Source organism: Oncorhynchus keta, chromosome 8 (genome assembly GCF_023373465.1).
Source record: "Oncorhynchus keta strain PuntledgeMale-10-30-2019 chromosome 8, Oket_V2, whole genome shotgun sequence".
Classification (NCBI taxonomy): Eukaryota; Metazoa; Chordata; class Actinopteri; order Salmoniformes; family Salmonidae; genus Oncorhynchus; species Oncorhynchus keta.
Window position 1 is genome coordinate 43,271,856 of NC_068428.1, and position 16,023 is coordinate 43,287,878.

General features: G+C 44.9%; 1 protein-coding gene across 1 annotated transcript in view; it reads right to left on the minus strand.

Annotated features, from left to right (window-relative positions):
• Positions 1-15,177, minus strand: part of LOC127931308 (uncharacterized) — a 97,531-nt gene extending 82,354 nt beyond the window's left edge. The window contains exons 1-6 of the mRNA XM_052523338.1: positions 15,174-15,177; positions 13,892-14,099; positions 13,674-13,730; positions 13,397-13,618; positions 12,953-13,360; positions 12,846-12,899 (exon numbers count right to left, since the gene is read on the minus strand). Coding sequence (XP_052379298.1) covers positions 12,846-12,899; positions 12,953-13,360; positions 13,397-13,618; positions 13,674-13,730; positions 13,892-14,099; positions 15,174-15,177 — 953 coding nt within the window. The remainder of the gene's footprint in view (positions 1-12,845; positions 12,900-12,952; positions 13,361-13,396; positions 13,619-13,673; positions 13,731-13,891; positions 14,100-15,173) is intronic.
• Positions 15,178-16,023: the final 846 nt, after the last annotated feature.

A 16,023-nucleotide genomic window follows, 5' to 3' on the forward strand; every position in this document is an offset into this window, starting at 1 on the left:
AGGCCCCGGCCTTCAGGCCCCGGCGCCTCAGCAGAAGCCCAGGCCCCGGCGCCTCAGCAGAAGCTTCCGGCCCCGGCGCCTCAGCGCCTCAGCAGAAGCGCCGGCCCAGGCGCGCCTCAGCAGAAGCGTCCGGCCCAGGCGCCTCAGCAGAAGCGGCCCCGGCGCCTCAGCAGAGCCAAGCCTTGAACAGACGGCCCGACCACTCAACTAGGGAGATCATAATTTGGTTTGGCAAACTCCTTAATCGTCTTATCCCTGTTACTGTGCCTCTTGTAGAAAAGGGTAAAGGTAACTGAGGTGGGGAAATGTGCGAACTAATGCGCTTGTTTGAAATGAGGATCTCCTTCACTTGTACATCGTCATGCAAATTGTATACAGGGGTGGATGATACAATGTTATGAATTGTTTTTATAAACAGACTAAATTGACTTCTGATGTAGTGATATTGCTGACACACTTTTAGGTTCTACGGTTATGCTTTTGATTTAGCCTGGTGTTCCTGCTGATCTTGCATGATTTGCTCAATAAACCATTTGACTTTCAAAAAACCTTGTCCTTAAAATATAATGTTCTCTTCTGCCTACCATGTGCTTGCTGTTTGGGAACAGACTGTGGGCCTGGAGTAAAAGGGAATGTGGTTCACAACACTTGTATAAACAGATTTGTTTCTGGTAGTTCAAATTGTAAAGTTCTCTAACTTGTCAGAGCTCCCTCATATGTTCATACTTTACCTGTCCCTTTGTGTAGGCTGTTTGATTTACAGTAATCTGCCTTTTACCACCAATGCCCAAAGAATGTGAATGCAGCTTAACTCATCGTCCCATTACTTGTCACTAACCTGTCCCAGGGACGCTGAAGTTTCTCCTAGACCTTATTCAGAAACATTAAAACGACTTGATACATTCTGCCTGTACTACAATGTTGGTCTGGCCAGGCACATGGATGCAATCATATATGCGTTCATCGCTTTCAGCTGTGAAAAGTACTCCACTTGGAGTCGTTCAGACATTCCTTATGTCAACTTTCAATGTGGTCTTCTGCACAATCCATTTCTACACTACCACAATGAGGTTGCACTTGCAGAAGCCCCTGGCAGGAACTTCAATAGATTTTAAAAGGTGCACTTAAGCTCTCACTTTGTACAAAATTATCTAGAGACATAAATATGAATTGGTTCTTAAGCCTGGCTGGTGACTTGCTTTTTTTGGTATCAAGGTGTCCAACAATTTCAAGAAACACTTAGCGTTCTGACATTTTAGGACTGTCAAGCAACTAACCTCAGGGGGAAAAGAAACATCTCACTGTCAGCTGTGTAATTTTCAGCAAACTTGATGTACAAAAATGTGTATGAACATAAGATTCAACAACAAACTGAACAAGTTCCACAAACATGTGACTAACAAATGGAATAATGTGTCCCGGAACAAAGGGGGGGTCAAAGGTAACAGTATCTGTTGTGGACACCAGATGTATTAAGAACTGCAGTGCATCTCATGGACTGCACCAGATTTGCCAGTTCTTGCTGTGAGATACCAGGCCCTGACTCATCCACCAAGGCAACTGCAAGTTCCCAGACATTTCTGGGGGGAATGGCCGTCACCCACCGATCCAACAGGTCCTAGACTTGCTCAATGGGATTGATTTCCGAGCTCTTTGCTGTCAATGGCAGAACACTGTTTTTCCTGTCTTGCAGGAAATCACGCACAGAACGAGCAGTATGGCTGGTGGCATTGTCATGCTGGAGGGTCATGTCAGGATGAGTCTGCAGGAAGGGAACCACATGAGGGAGAAGGATGTCTTCCCTGTAACGCACAGCGTTGAGATTGCCTGCAAGACAACAAGCTCCGTCCGATGATGCTGTGACACACCGCCCCAGACCATGACGGACCCTCCACCTCCAAATCGATCCCGCTCCAGAGTTCAGGCCTCGGTGTAACGCTCAAACGTGAATCCGACGATCACCCCCTTTGTGAGACAAAACCGTACCTCGTCAATGTAGAACACTTTTTGCCAGTCCTGTCTAGACCAGCGACGGTGGGTTTGTGCCCATAGGCGACGTTGTTGCCTGTGTTGTCTGGTGAGGACCTGCCTCTCTTAGCCTATTGCGGACAGCCTGAGCACTGATGGAGGGATTGTGCGTTCCTGGTGCAACTTGGGCAGTTGTTGCCTTCCTGTCCCTGTCCTGCAGGTGTGATGTTCGCATGTACCGATCCTGTGCAGGTGTTGTCACACGTTGGTCTGTCATAATATAATGGAGACATAGAGACAGTAGATCGAGCTGGTCTGTCATATTTTAATAGATACATTAGATCTAGCTGGTCTGTCATAATATAATAGAGTCAGTAGATCTAGCTGGTCTGTCAAAATATGATAGAGACAGTAGATCTAGCTGGTCTGTCATAATATAATAGAGACAGTAGATCTAGCTGGTCTGTCAAAATATAATAGAGACAGTAGATCTAGCTGGTCTGTCAAAATATGATAGAGACAGTAGATCTAGCTGGTCTGTCATAATATAAAAGAGAGAATATTTAGCTGGTCTGTCATAACATAATGGAGACATAGAGACAGTAGATCGAGCTGGTCTGTCATATTTTAATAGATACATTAGATCTAGCTGGTCTGTCATAATATAATAGACACAGTAGATCGAGCTGGTCTGTCAAAATATGATAGAGACAGTAGATCTAGCTGGTCTGTCATAAAATAATAGAGACAGTAGATTTAGCTGGTCTGTCATAATATAATGGAGACAGTAGATCGAGCTGGTCTGTCATAATATAATAGCAGTAGATCTGCTGGTCTGTCATAAAATAATAGAGACAGTAGATCTAGCTGGTCTGTCATAATATAATAGAGACAGTAGACAGTAGATCTAGCTGGTCTGTCATATTATAATAGAGCTGGGTCTGTCATAATATAATAGAGACAGTAGATCGAGCTGGTCTGTCATAATATAATAGAGACAGTAGATCTAGCTGGTCTGTCATATTATAATAGAGACAGTAGATCTAGCTGTTCTGTCATAATATAATAGAGACAGGACATCTAGCTGGTCTGTCATAATATGATAAAGACAGTAGATTGAGCTGGTCTGTCATATTATAATTGTGAAAGTTGATCTTGCTGGTCTGTCATAAAATCATAGAGACATAGAGACAGTAGATCGAGCTGGTCTGTCATAATATAATAAAGACATGGAGACAGTAGATCGAGCTGGTCTGTCATAATATAACAGAGATAGTAGATCTTGCTGGTCTGTCATAAAATAATAGAGACAGTAGATCTCGCTGGTCTGTCATAATATAATAGAGACAGTAGATCTAGCTGGTCTGTCATAATATAATATAGATAGTAGATCTAGCTGGTCTGTCATAATATGATAGAGACATAGAGACAGTAGATCTAGCTGGTCTGTCATATTATAATAGAGACATAGAGACAGTAGATCGAGCTGGTCTGTCATATTTTAATAGATACATTAGATCTAGCTGGTCTGTCATAATATAATAGACACAGTAGATCTAGCTGGTCTGTCATAAAATAAAGACATAGAGACAGTAGATCTAGCTGGTCTGTCATAATATAATAGAGACTAGAGACAGTAGATCGTGGTCTGTCATATTATAATAGAGACAGTAGATCTAGCTGGTCTGTCATAATATAATAGAGACAGTAGATCGAGCTGGTCTGTTATATTTTAATAGATACATTAGATCTAAATGGTCTGTCATAATATAATAGAGACAGTAGATCTAGCTGGTCTGTCATAATATAATATAGATAGTAGATCTAGCTGGTCTGTCATAATATGATAGAGACATAGAGACAGTAGATCTAGCTGGTCTGTCATATTATAACAGAGATAGTAGATCTTGCTGGTCTGTCATAAAATAATAGAGACAGTAGATCTCGCTGGTCTGTCATAATATAATAGAGACATAGAGACAGTAGATCGAGCTGGTCTGTCATATTTTAATAGATACATTAGATCTAGCTGGTCTGTCATAATATAATAGACACAGTAGATCTAGCTGGTCTGTCATAAAATAATAGAGACAGTAGATTTAGCTGGTCTGTCATAATATAATGGAGACAGAGACAGTAGATCGAGCTGGTCTGTCATAATATAATAGAGACAGTAGATCTAGCTTGTCTGTGATATTATAATAGAGACAGATGATCGAGCTGGTCTGTCATAATATAATAGAGACAGTAGATGGCATAGTTTAAAGTGGCTAGTGATACATGTATTACATAAAGATGTAGAAGATGATGTAGAGTACAGTATATACATATACATATGAGATGAGTAATGTAGGGTATGGTTTAAAGTGGCTAGTGATATATATTTATATTTAAATATATCAATTTCCATTATTAAAGTGGCAGGAGTTGAGTCAGTGTGTTGGCAGCAGCCACTCAATGTTAGTGGTCTGATGGCCTTGAGATAGAAGCTGTTTTTCAGCCTCTTGGTCCCTGCTTTGATGCACCTGTACTGACCTCGCCTTCTGGATGATAGCGGGGTGAACAGGCAGTGGCTCGGATGGTTGTTGTCCTTGAGGATCTTTATGGCCTTCCTGTAACATGGGTGATGTAGGTGTCCTGGAGGGCATGTAGTTTGCCCCCGGTGATGCGTTGTGCAGACCTCACTACCCTCTGAAGAGCAGTTGCCGTACCAGACGGTGATACAGCCTGACAGGATGCTCTCGATTGTGCATCTGTTTAAGTTTTTCAGTGCTTTTGGTGACAAGCCGGATTTCTTCAGCCTCCTGAGGTTGAAGAGGCGCTGCTGTGCCTTCTTCACCACGCGGTCTGTGTGGGTGGACCAATTCAGTTTGTCCGTGATGTGTACGCCGAGCAACTTAAAACTTACTACCCTCTCCTCTTCTGTCCCCTCGATGTGGATAGGGGGGTGCTCCCTCTGCTGTTTCCTGAAATCCACAATCATCTCCTTTGTTTTGTTGACGTTGCGTGTGAGGTTATTTTCCTGACACTACACTCCGAGGGCCCCTTACCTCCTCCCTGTAGGCCGTCTCGTTGTTGTTAGTAATCAAGCCTACCACTATAGTGTCATCCGCAAACTTGATGATTGAGTTGGAGGCTTGCATGGCCACGCAGTCGTGGGTGAACAGGGAGTACAGGAGAGGGCTCAGAACACACCCTTGTGGGGCCCCAGTGTTGAGGATCAGCGGGGAGGAGATGTTGTTGCCTACCCTCACCACCTGGGGGCAGGAAGTCCAGTACCCAGTTGCACAGGGCGGGGTCGAGACCCAGGGTCTGGAGCTTGATGATGAGTTTGGAGGGTACTATGGTGTTAAATGTCTCAGCCTCCAGTATTTATGCTGCAGTAGTCCTCTTGTCCAGATGGGTTAGCCGTTGAATTGTGACTCTACTTTGTCTCTATACTGACGCTTAGCTTGTTTGATTGCCTTACGGAGGGAATAGCTCCACTGTTTGTATCCGGTCATGTTTCCGGTCACCTTGCCCTGGTTAAAAGCAGTGGTTTGCACAAACAGTTTCACGCGAATGCTGCCATCAATCCACGGTTTCTGGTTTGGGAATGTTTTAATCGTTGGGTACGACATTGTCAATGCACTTTCTAATGAACTCGCTCACCGAATCAGCGTATTCGTCAATGTTGTTGTTGGACGCAATGCGGAACATATCCCAATTCACGTGATCGAAGCAGTCTTGAAGCGTGGAATCAGATTGGTCGGATCAGTGTTGAACAGACCTGAGCACGGGAGCTTCTTGTTTTAGTTTCTGTCTGTAGGCTGGGAGCAACAAAATGGAGTCGTGGTCAGCTTTTCCGAGAGAGGGCCTTATATGCATCGTGGAAGTTAGAATAACAATGATCCAGGGTTTTACCAGCCCTGGTTGCGCATACAATTTAGGGAGTCTTGTTTTCAGATTAGCCTTGTTAAAATCCCCAGCTACAATGAATGCAGCCTCAGGTTATGTGGTTTCCAGTTTGGATAGAGTCAAATTTTGTTCAGTCTGCTTGGGGGGGAATATATCTGCTGTGATTATAATCGAAGAGAATTCCCTTGGTAGACTATATGGTCGACATTTGATTGTGAGGAATTCTAAGTCAGGTGAACAGAAGGACTTGAGTTACTGTATGTTGTTATGATCACACCACGTCTCATTAATCATAAGGCATACCCCCCCCGCCCCTCTTCTTAACAGAAAGAGGGTTGAAACCAATATAGAGGTAAGCTAGTTATCGATTTATCGATTTAATGACACAACACGCAACACGTAAATATAGAGGTAAGATAGTTATCGATTTAATGACACACCACGTAAATATTTGAATATATGCTGTTCATATTAATGCAAAATTGCTGTTTAAAAAAAAGAAACACCCCACTGAACGATTTTGAACATGAAGCCTCATATCTGTAAAAATATGTAAAAGTACAATTGTATCACCAAAGTGCATTTTCACTCACAATGGGTAAAGTGAGTGAACACTCTATACTGTATTGGTAGGCCTACTATTGTCATTTTTTTTATTTTCATGTTTTTGCTCACAAAGTCACACTTTCTCAATATAAAAACAAATCATTGGAAGTACACAAACGTTTTTTTAAAAATCAGGAGACCACCTTTAAGGTCTGGGGAAATACTATGAAAATTAGATTTATTTTGTGTAGTTACCCTTTAATTCAAGTGAGCAGGCACAGAGTACTGTTGTTGGGTTAACAGTGTTTCTGTAGTGCAGGCACCTAGTACTGTTGTTGGGTTAGCAGTGTTTCTGTAGTACAGGCACCTAGTACTGTTGTTGGGTTAACAGGGTTTCTGTAGTGCAGGCACCTAGTACTGTTGTTGGGTTAGCAGGGTTTCTGTAGTACAGGCACCTAGTACTGTTGTTGGGTTAACAGTGTTTCTGTAGTACAGGCACCTAGTACTGTTGTTGGGTTAGCAGTGTTTCTGTAGTACAGGCACCTAGTACTAGTACTGTTGTTGTTGGTTAACAGTGTTTCTGTGAGACAGGGACAGTATGTTGTTGGGTTAACAGTGTTTCTGTAGTACAGGCACCTGTACTGTTGGGGTTAACAGTGTTTCTGGTACAGGCACCTAGTACTGTTGTTGGGTTAACAGTGTTTCTGTAGTACAGGCACCTAGTACTGTTGTTGGGTTAGCAGTGTTTCTGTAGTACAGGCACCTAGTACTGTTGTTGGGTTAGCAGTGTTTCTGTAGTACAGGCACCTAGTACTGTTGTTGGGTTAGCAGTGTTTCTGTAGTACAGGCACCTAGTACTGTTGTTGGGTTAGCAGTGTTTCTGTAGTACATGCATCTCGTACTGTTGTTGGGTTAACAGTGTTTCTGTAGTACAGGCACAGAGTACTGTTGTTTGGTTAACAGTGTTTCTGTAGTACAGGCACCTAGTACTGTTGTTGGGTTAGCAGTGTTTCTGTAGTACAGGCACCTAGTACTGTTGTTGGGTTAGCAGTGTTTCTGTAGTACAGGGACCTAGTACTGTTGTTGGGTTAACAGTGTTTCTGTAGTACAGGCACAGAGTACTGTTGTTTGGTTAACAGTGTTTCTGTAGTACAGGCACCTAGTACTGTTGTTGGGTTAACAGTGTTTCTGTAGTACAGGCACCTAGTACTGTTGTTGGGGTAGCAGGGTTTCTGTAGTTCAGGCACCTAGTACTGTTTTTGGGGTAGCAGGGTTTCTGTAGTTCAGGCACCTAGTACTGTTTTTGGGTTAACAGTGTTTCTGTGGTACAGGCACCTAGTACTGTTGTTGGGTTAGCAGTGTTTCTGTAGTACAGGCACCTAGTACTGTTGTTGGGTTAGCAGTGTTTCTGTATTACAGGCACAGAGTACTGTTGTTGGGTTAACAGTGTTTCTGTAGTACAGGGACCTAGCACTGTTGTTGGGTTAACAGTGTTTCTGTAGTACAGGCACCTAGTACTGTTGTTGGGTTAACAGTGTTTTTGTAGTACAGGGACCTAGTACTGTTGTTGGGTTAGCAGTGTTTCTGTAGTACAGGCACCTAGTACTGTTGTTGGGTTAGCAGTGTTTCTGTGGTACAGGCACCTAGTACTGTTGTTGGGTTAGCAGTGTTTCTGTAGTACAGGCACCTAGTACTGTTGTTGGGTTAACAGTGTTTCTGTAGTACAGGCACCTTGTACTGTTGTTGGGTTAGCAGTGTTTCTGTATTACAGGCACAGAGTACTGTTGTTGGGTTAACAGTGCCCCAGCTCTGTAGTACAGGGACCTAGTCACTGTTGTTGGGTTATCAGTGTTTCTGTGTACAGGCACAAGTACTGTTGTTGGGTTAACAGTGTTTCTGTAGTAGGCACCTAGTACTGTTGTTGGGTTACAGTGTTTCTGTAGTACAGGCACCTAGTACTGTTGTTGGGTTAACAGAGTGCAGGACCTAGTACTGTTGTTGGGTTAACAGTGTTTCTGTAGTCAGGCACCTAGTACTGTTGTTGGGTTAAGTGTTTCTGTAGTAAGGCACCTAGCACTGTTGTTGGGTTAGCAGTTTCTGTAGTACAGGCACCTAGTACTGTTGTTGGGTTAACAGTGTTTCTGTAGTACAGGCACCTAGTACTGTTGTTGGGTTAACAGTGTTTCTGTAGTACAGGCACCTAGTACTGTTGTTGGGTTAGCAGTGTTTCTGTAGTACAGGCACCTAGTACTGTTGTTGGGTTAGCAGTGTTTCTGTAGTACAGGCACCTAGTACTGTTGTTGGGTTAACAGTGTTTCTGTAGTACAGGCACCTAGTACTGTTGTTGGGTTAGCAGTGTTTCTGTAGTACAGGCACCAAGTACTGTTGTTGGGTTAGCAGTGTTTCTGTAGTACAGACACAGAGTACTGTTGTTGGGTTACAGTGTTTCTGTAGTACAGGCACTAGTACTGTTGTTGGGTTATGTTTCTGTAGTACAGGCACCTAGTACTGTTGTTGGGTTAGCAGTGTTTCTGTAGTACACACACCTAGTACTGTTGTTGGGTTAGGCAGTGTTTCTGTTTTAGTACAGGCACCTAGTACTGTTGTTGGGTTATGTTTCTGTAAACAGGCACCATTACTGTTGTTGGGTTAACAGTGTTTCTGTAGTACAGGCACCTAGTACTGTTGTTGGGTTAACAGTGTTTCTGTAGTACAGGCACCTAGTACTGTTGTTGGGTTAACAGTGTTTCTGTAGTACAGGCACCTAGTACTGTTGTTGGTTAACAGTGTTTCTGTAGTTACAGGCACCTAGTACTGTTGTTGGGTTAGCAGGGTTTCTGTAGTACAGGCACAGAGTACTGTTGTTGGGTTAACAGTGTTTCTGTAGTACAGGCACCTAGTACTGTTGTTGGGTTAGCAGTGTTTCTGTAGTACAGGCACCTAGTACTGTTGTTGGGTTAACAGTGTTTCTGTAGTACAGGCACCTAGTACTGTTGTTGGGTTAACAGTGTTTCTGTAGTACAGGCACCTAGTACTGTTGTTGGGTTAACAGTGTTTCTGTAGTACAGGCACCTAGTACTGTTGTTGGGTTAGCAGTGTTTCTGTAGTACAGGCACCTAGTACTGTTGTTGGGTTAGCAGTGTTTCTGTAGTACAGGCACCTAGTACTGTTGTTGGGTTAACAGTGTTTCTGTAGTACAGGCACCTAGTACTGTTGTTGGGTTAACAGTGTTTCTGTAGTACAGGCACCTAGTACTGTTGTTGGGTTAACAGTGTTTCTGTAGTACAGGCACCTAGTACTGTTGTTGGGTTAACAGTGTTTCTGTAGTACAGGCACCTAGTACTGTTGTTGGGTTAGCAGTGTTTCTGTAGTACAGGCACCTAGTACTGTTGTTGGGTTAACAGTGTTTCTGTAGTACAGGCACCTAGTACTGTTGTTGGGTTAACAGTGTTTCTGTAGTACAGGCACCTAGTACTGTTGTTGGGTTAACAGTGTTTCTGTAGTACAGGCACCTAGTACTGTTGTTGGGTTAACAGTGTTTCTGTAGTACAGGCACCTAGTACTGTTGTTGGGTTAACAGTGTTTCTGTAGTACAGGCACCTAGTACTGTTGTTGGGTTAGCAGTGTTTCTGTTGTTGGGTTAGTACAGGCACCTAGTACTGTTGTTGGGTTAACAGTGTTTCTGTAGTACAGGCACCTTGTACTGTTGTTGGGTTAGCAGTGTTTCTGTTTTTCTAGTACCTAGGTACTGTTGTTGGGTTAACAGTGTTTCTGTAGTACAGGCACCTTTCTGTAGTACAGGCACAGTACTGTTGTTGGGTTAACAGTGTTTCTGTAGTACAGGCACCTAGTACTGTTGTTGGGTTAAGTGTTTCTGTAGTGTTTCTGTTTCTGTAGTACAGGCACCCGTACAGGCAGGCACCTAGTACTGTTGTTGGGTTAACAGTGTTTCTGTACAGGCACCTAGTCTGTTGTTGGGTTACAGTGTTTCTGTAGTTACAGGCACAGAGTACTGTTGTTGGGTTAACAGTGTTTCTGTAGTACAGGCACCTAGTACTGTTGTTGGGTTAGCAGTGTTTCTGTAGTACAGGCACCTTGTACTGTTGTTGGGTTAGCAGTGTTTCTGTATTACAGGCACAGAGTACTGTTGTTGGGTTAACAGTGTTTCTGTAGTACAGGGACCTAGTACTGTTGTTGGGTTAACAGTGTTTCTGTAGTACAGGCACAGAGTACTGTTGTTGGGTTAACAGTGTTTCTGTAGTACAGGGACCTAGTACTGTTGTTGGGTTAGCAGTGTTTCTGTAGTACAGGCACCTAGTACTGTTGTTGGGTTAACAGTGTTTCTGTAGTACAGGCACCTAGTACTGTTGTTGGGTTAACAGTGTTTCTGTAGTACAGGCACCTAGTACTGTTGTTGGGTTAACAGTGTTTCTGTAGTACAGGCACCTAGTACTGTTGTTGGGTTAACAGTGTTTCTGTAGTACAGGCACCTAGTACTGTTGTTGGGTTAACAGTGTTTCTGTAGTACAGGCACCTAGTACTGTTGTTGGGTTAGCAGTGTTTCTGTAGTACAGGCACCTAGTACTGTTGTTGGGTTAGCAGTGTTTCTGTAGTACAGGCACCTAGTACTGTTGTTGGGTTAGCAGTGTTTCTGTAGTACAGGCACCTAGTACTGTTGTTGGGTTAGCAGTGTTTCTGTAGTACAGGCACCTAGTACTGTTGTTGGGTTAGCAGTGTTTCTGTAGTACAGGCACCTAGTACTGTTGTTGGGTTAGCAGTGTTTCTGTAGTACAGGCACCTAGTACTGTTGTTGGGTTAGCAGTGTTTCTGTAGTACAGGCACCTAGTACTGTTGTTGGGTTAGCAGTGTTTCTGTAGTACAGGCACCTAGTACTGTTGTTGGGTTAGCAGTGTTTCTGTAGTACAGGCACCTAGTACTGTTGTTGGGTTAGCAGTGTTTCTGTAGTACAGGCACCTAGTACTGTTGTTGGGTTAGCAGTGTTTCTGTAGTACAGGCACCTAGTACTGTTGTTGGGTTAGCAGTGTTTCTGTAGTACAGGCACCTAGTACTGTTGTTGGGTTAGCAGTGTTTCTGTAGTACAGGCACCTAGTACTGTTGTTGGGTTAGCAGTGTTTCTGTAGTACAGGCACCTAGTACTGTTGTTGGGTTAACAGTGTTTCTGTAGTACAGGCACCTAGTACTGTTGTTGGGTTAGCAGTGTTTCTGTAACACACATGAGAACAAAAGGCCACTGGATTGATGATATCATTCATGATATCATTCTGACAGGTCAATCTGATAGGCAACTTTTTAGCTGGTGAACATAAAATAGAAGGTTTTTGCTGGCAAGACGGCTGATCTGATTGGTGAAAACACCAATCAGTGGTAAAAAGATCAGAATTTGGCAGCTACAGACGCATGAACATGTATGAAATTTAAAATGCATTCATCAATTGTCTGTTTTCTGTCAAATGTTGAAATTATTTTGGTGTGTTTTTATGTCGAACATTCAACTCTGTTGTTCACCATTCGTCAACGGATGACTGCACCTAATCGCATTTGGGAAATTGAACCAATGGAAATGAAGTTCATTGGCTGACATCTATTTCCCCTTGCAGTGTATGTTGGAATCCCCCATGGGGTACAAAACAAATCTTTGCAATTGGCTCAATCTGGAATGGGTGGGTAGAGGTCACTCTTTAAAACTGTCGGATTGGTCCATGATGTGTAAACTCCACCCTCCAGCACACCAGCTGCATGAAATCAAGAGCACCTAATCACAATTGGGAAATTGAAATTAGGTTCATTGGTTGACACTTGTACATAATTAGCCATTCAGGTAAGAAGGGTCTGGGATTCCTTTATGAGGTGCAACCAAAACAGCTGTTAGACATTGCAACAGGGATATTCTGGCAGGGTGTCTGTCCAGCATTAGTTCTGAATACGGTTGTGGTTTTGATCACTAAAATGGCTGTGACTTTTGGACTCTCTTTGAGGTTAGTTTTCCAATGTATTCATCTGATTGGTTTACCATGTCTTAAAGTGTTCACTGGTTATTGATGTTTAACTGTCTGAATGTTTTGTAGTGTTTCTTGGATTTGTTGCCTGCTAATTGGTGGGATAACGTGTTTTACCCTTCAAGGTGCGTTTTGGTTCAAAGTCATTTAGATCACAGTCTAGTTCCAATGGCTTAAGGCTGGCATTTTACCACAATGTTTTCTTTGTTTCCTAGGTGATGCTTATGGGCATCCTGCCTGCACTGGACCTGAACCAACTGGATCCCAAGCAAGTGTGGTGTCTGGTCCAAATGCTAAAGCTACTGGCTACAATACCCTGGCAAGTGTGAAGCAGGGTCCAAATGCCGCAACTGCCAACCATGCCTCTGCAGAAGCGGCTGGCCCCCGCGCCTCTGCTGAAGCAACTGCCAGCCATACCTCTGCAGAAGCGGCTGGCCCCCGCGCCTCTGCTGAAGCAACTGCCAGCCATACCTCTGCAGAAGCGGCTGGCCCCGTGCCTCTGCTGAAGCAACTGCCAGCCATACCTCAGCAGAAGCGGCTGGCCCCCGTGCCTCAGCAGAAGCAACTGCCAGCCATACCTCAGCAGAAGCGGCTGGCCCCCGTGCCTCAGCAGAAGCGGCTGGCCCCCGTGCCTCAGCAGAAGCGGCTGGCCCCAGTGCCTCAGCAGAAGCGGCTGGCCCCAGTGCCTCAGCAGAAGCGGCTGGCCCCAGTGCCTCAGCAGAAGCGGCTGGCCCCAGTGCCTCAGCAGAAGCGGCTGGCCCCAGTGCCTCAGCAGAAGCGGCTGGCCCCCGTGCCTCAGCAGAAGCAACTGCCAGCCATACCTCTGCAGAAGCGGCCGCCGGCCCCCGCGCCTCTGCTGAAGCAACTGCCAGCCATACCTCTGCAGAAGCGGCTGGCCCCCGCGCCTCAGCTGGAGCAACTGCCAGCCATACCTCTGCAGAAGCAGCTGGAGCAACTGCCATCCATACCTCTGCAGAAGCGGCCGCTGGTCCCCGCGCCTCAGCTCAAGCAACCGCCAAACATACCTCTGCAGAAGCGGCCGTCGGCCCCCGCGCCTCAGCTGAAGCAACTGCCAAACATACCTCTGCAGAAGCGACCGTTGGCGTCTCAGCTGAAGCAACTGCCAAACATACCTCTGCAGTAGCGGCCGCCGGCCCCCGCGCCTCAGCTGAAGCAACTGCCAGCCATACCTCTGCAGAAGGCCGCTGGCCCCCGCGCCTCAGCTGGAGCAACTGCCAAACATACCTCTGCAGAAGCGGCCGCCGGCCCCCGCGCCTCAGCTGAAGCAACTGCCAAACATACCTCTGCAGAAGCGGCCGGCCCCCGCGCCTCAGCTGAAGCAACTGCCAAACATACCTCTGCAGAAGCGGCCGTGGCCCCGCGCCTCAGCTGAAGCAACTGCCAGCCTCTGCAGAAGCGGCCGCCGGCCCCCGCGCCTCAGCTGAAGCAACTGCCAAACATACCTCTGCAGAAGCGGCTGGTCCCCGCGCCTCAGCTGAAGCAACTGCCAAACATACCTCTGCAGAAGCGGCCGCCGGTCCCCGCGCCTCAGCTGAAGCAACTGCCAAACATACCTCTGCAGAAGCGGCCATCGGCCCCCGCGCCTCAGCTGAAGCAACTGCCAGCCATACCTCTGCAGAAGCGGCCGGCCTTGAACAGATGGCCCGACCCCTCAACAAGCTAGATAGGGAGATCATAATTTGGTTTGCCCAACTCCTTAATCGTCTTTCTCCTGTTACTGTGCCTCCATTTGAAGAAAAGGGCAAAGGTAATTGAGGTGAGGAATTATGCAAACTAATGCGCTTGTTTGAAATGAGGAACTCCTTCACCATACGACTAAAATGTACATCTGATTGGGCCACTATTGCTGACACTTAGGTTGTACGGTTATGATTTTGATTTGGCCTGGTGTTCCTGCTAATCTTACATGACTTGTTCAATAAACTATTTGACTTCCAAAATGCCTTGTCTTTTAAATGTGGGTTTCTCTTCTGCCTACCATATGTTTGCTGATTAGGGAAAGACTGGGTCTGGAGGAAAAGGGATTGTGGATCACACCACTTGTGGAAACATTTGTTTACCTTTGTTTCTGGTAGTTGAGGAAGGGTTGATAACATTTCTTGTTTTAATTCCTCATTGTTTGCATAGTCAACATGCACACACTTACCCCACCAGACATGCCACCAGGGGTATTTCCACAGTCCCCAAATCAAGGACAAATTAAACGCACAGTGTTAGAGCCATGATTGGCTGGAACTCCCTTCTGTATAGAGAACCAGAGAGACCAGCAAATTTGGTTTAAAAAAACAAAGCAACACCTCACGGTACAACGCCTCTCCCCCATGTGACCTACAGGTTGTGTGTATGTGTAACAGATGCACAAACACTAATGCATTAACATATGTAAATTGCCAAGTTTTTTTTTTTTTTTTTTGTCGGACCCCTCACCATTGGCTAATGGGGATCCCAAAATATATATTCAACTACCTTTAGCATTTGAAAAGCTGAAATAAACTACAACTTCCCAGGTCTGACCTCCACAGGTCACTGAATGTGAAATGCTTCCTTGCAAACTCTTCCCTCAACAGTACAGAATCAATATAAAAACTGAGAGGGAGGACATAGAAAGAGGAGTGACAGCAAATCATAGCACAGTCCATGTGTATGTTCCCATGGTAGCAAGCATCTCCAATCCAAAATTAAATCTAGAATGGGCTTCCTATTTCGCAACAAAGCATCCCTCACTCATGCTGGCAAACACCCTCGTAAAACTGACTATCCACCAATCATTGACATTTGCGATATTACAAAATGGCCTCAGACTGCATCCAATTTGAGAGTTCATCACAGTGCCATCCGTTTTGTCACCAAAGCCCCAAAAACGTCCCACCACTGCGATCTGTACTCTCTCGTTGGCTGGCCCTCGCTTCATACTCATCGTCAAACCCACTGGCTCCAAGTCATCAAGTCGTTGCTAGGTAAAGCCCCGCCTTATCTCAGTTCACTGGTCACTATAGCAGCACGCGCTCCAGCAGGTATATTTCACTGGTAACCCCCAAAGCCAATTCCTCCTTTGGCCACCTTTCATTCCAGTTCTCTGCTGCCAATGACTGGAACGAACTGCAAAAATCACTGAAGCTGGAGACTCTTTATCTCCCTCACTAACTTCAAGCACCAGCTGTCAGAGCAGCTCACAGATCATTGCACCTGTACATAGCCCATCTGTAAATAACCCATCCATCTACCTCATCCCCATACTGTATTTATTTATTTTGCTCCTTTGCACCCCAGTATCTCATCTTCTGCACATCTATCACTCCAGTGTTTAATTGCTATATCGTAATTGCCTCGCCACTATGGCCTATTTTATTGCCTTTACCTCCCTTATCTTACCTCATTTGCACACACTGTATATATATATATATTTATTTTTTCTACTGTATTATTCTGTATGTTTGTTTATTACATGTGTAACTCTGTGTTGTATGTAACGAACTGCTTTGCTTTATCTTGGCCAGGTCGTAGTTTTCAATGAGATCTTGTTCTCAAGTAGCCGACCTGGTTAAATAAAGGTTTAATTAAAAACAAAAAACAA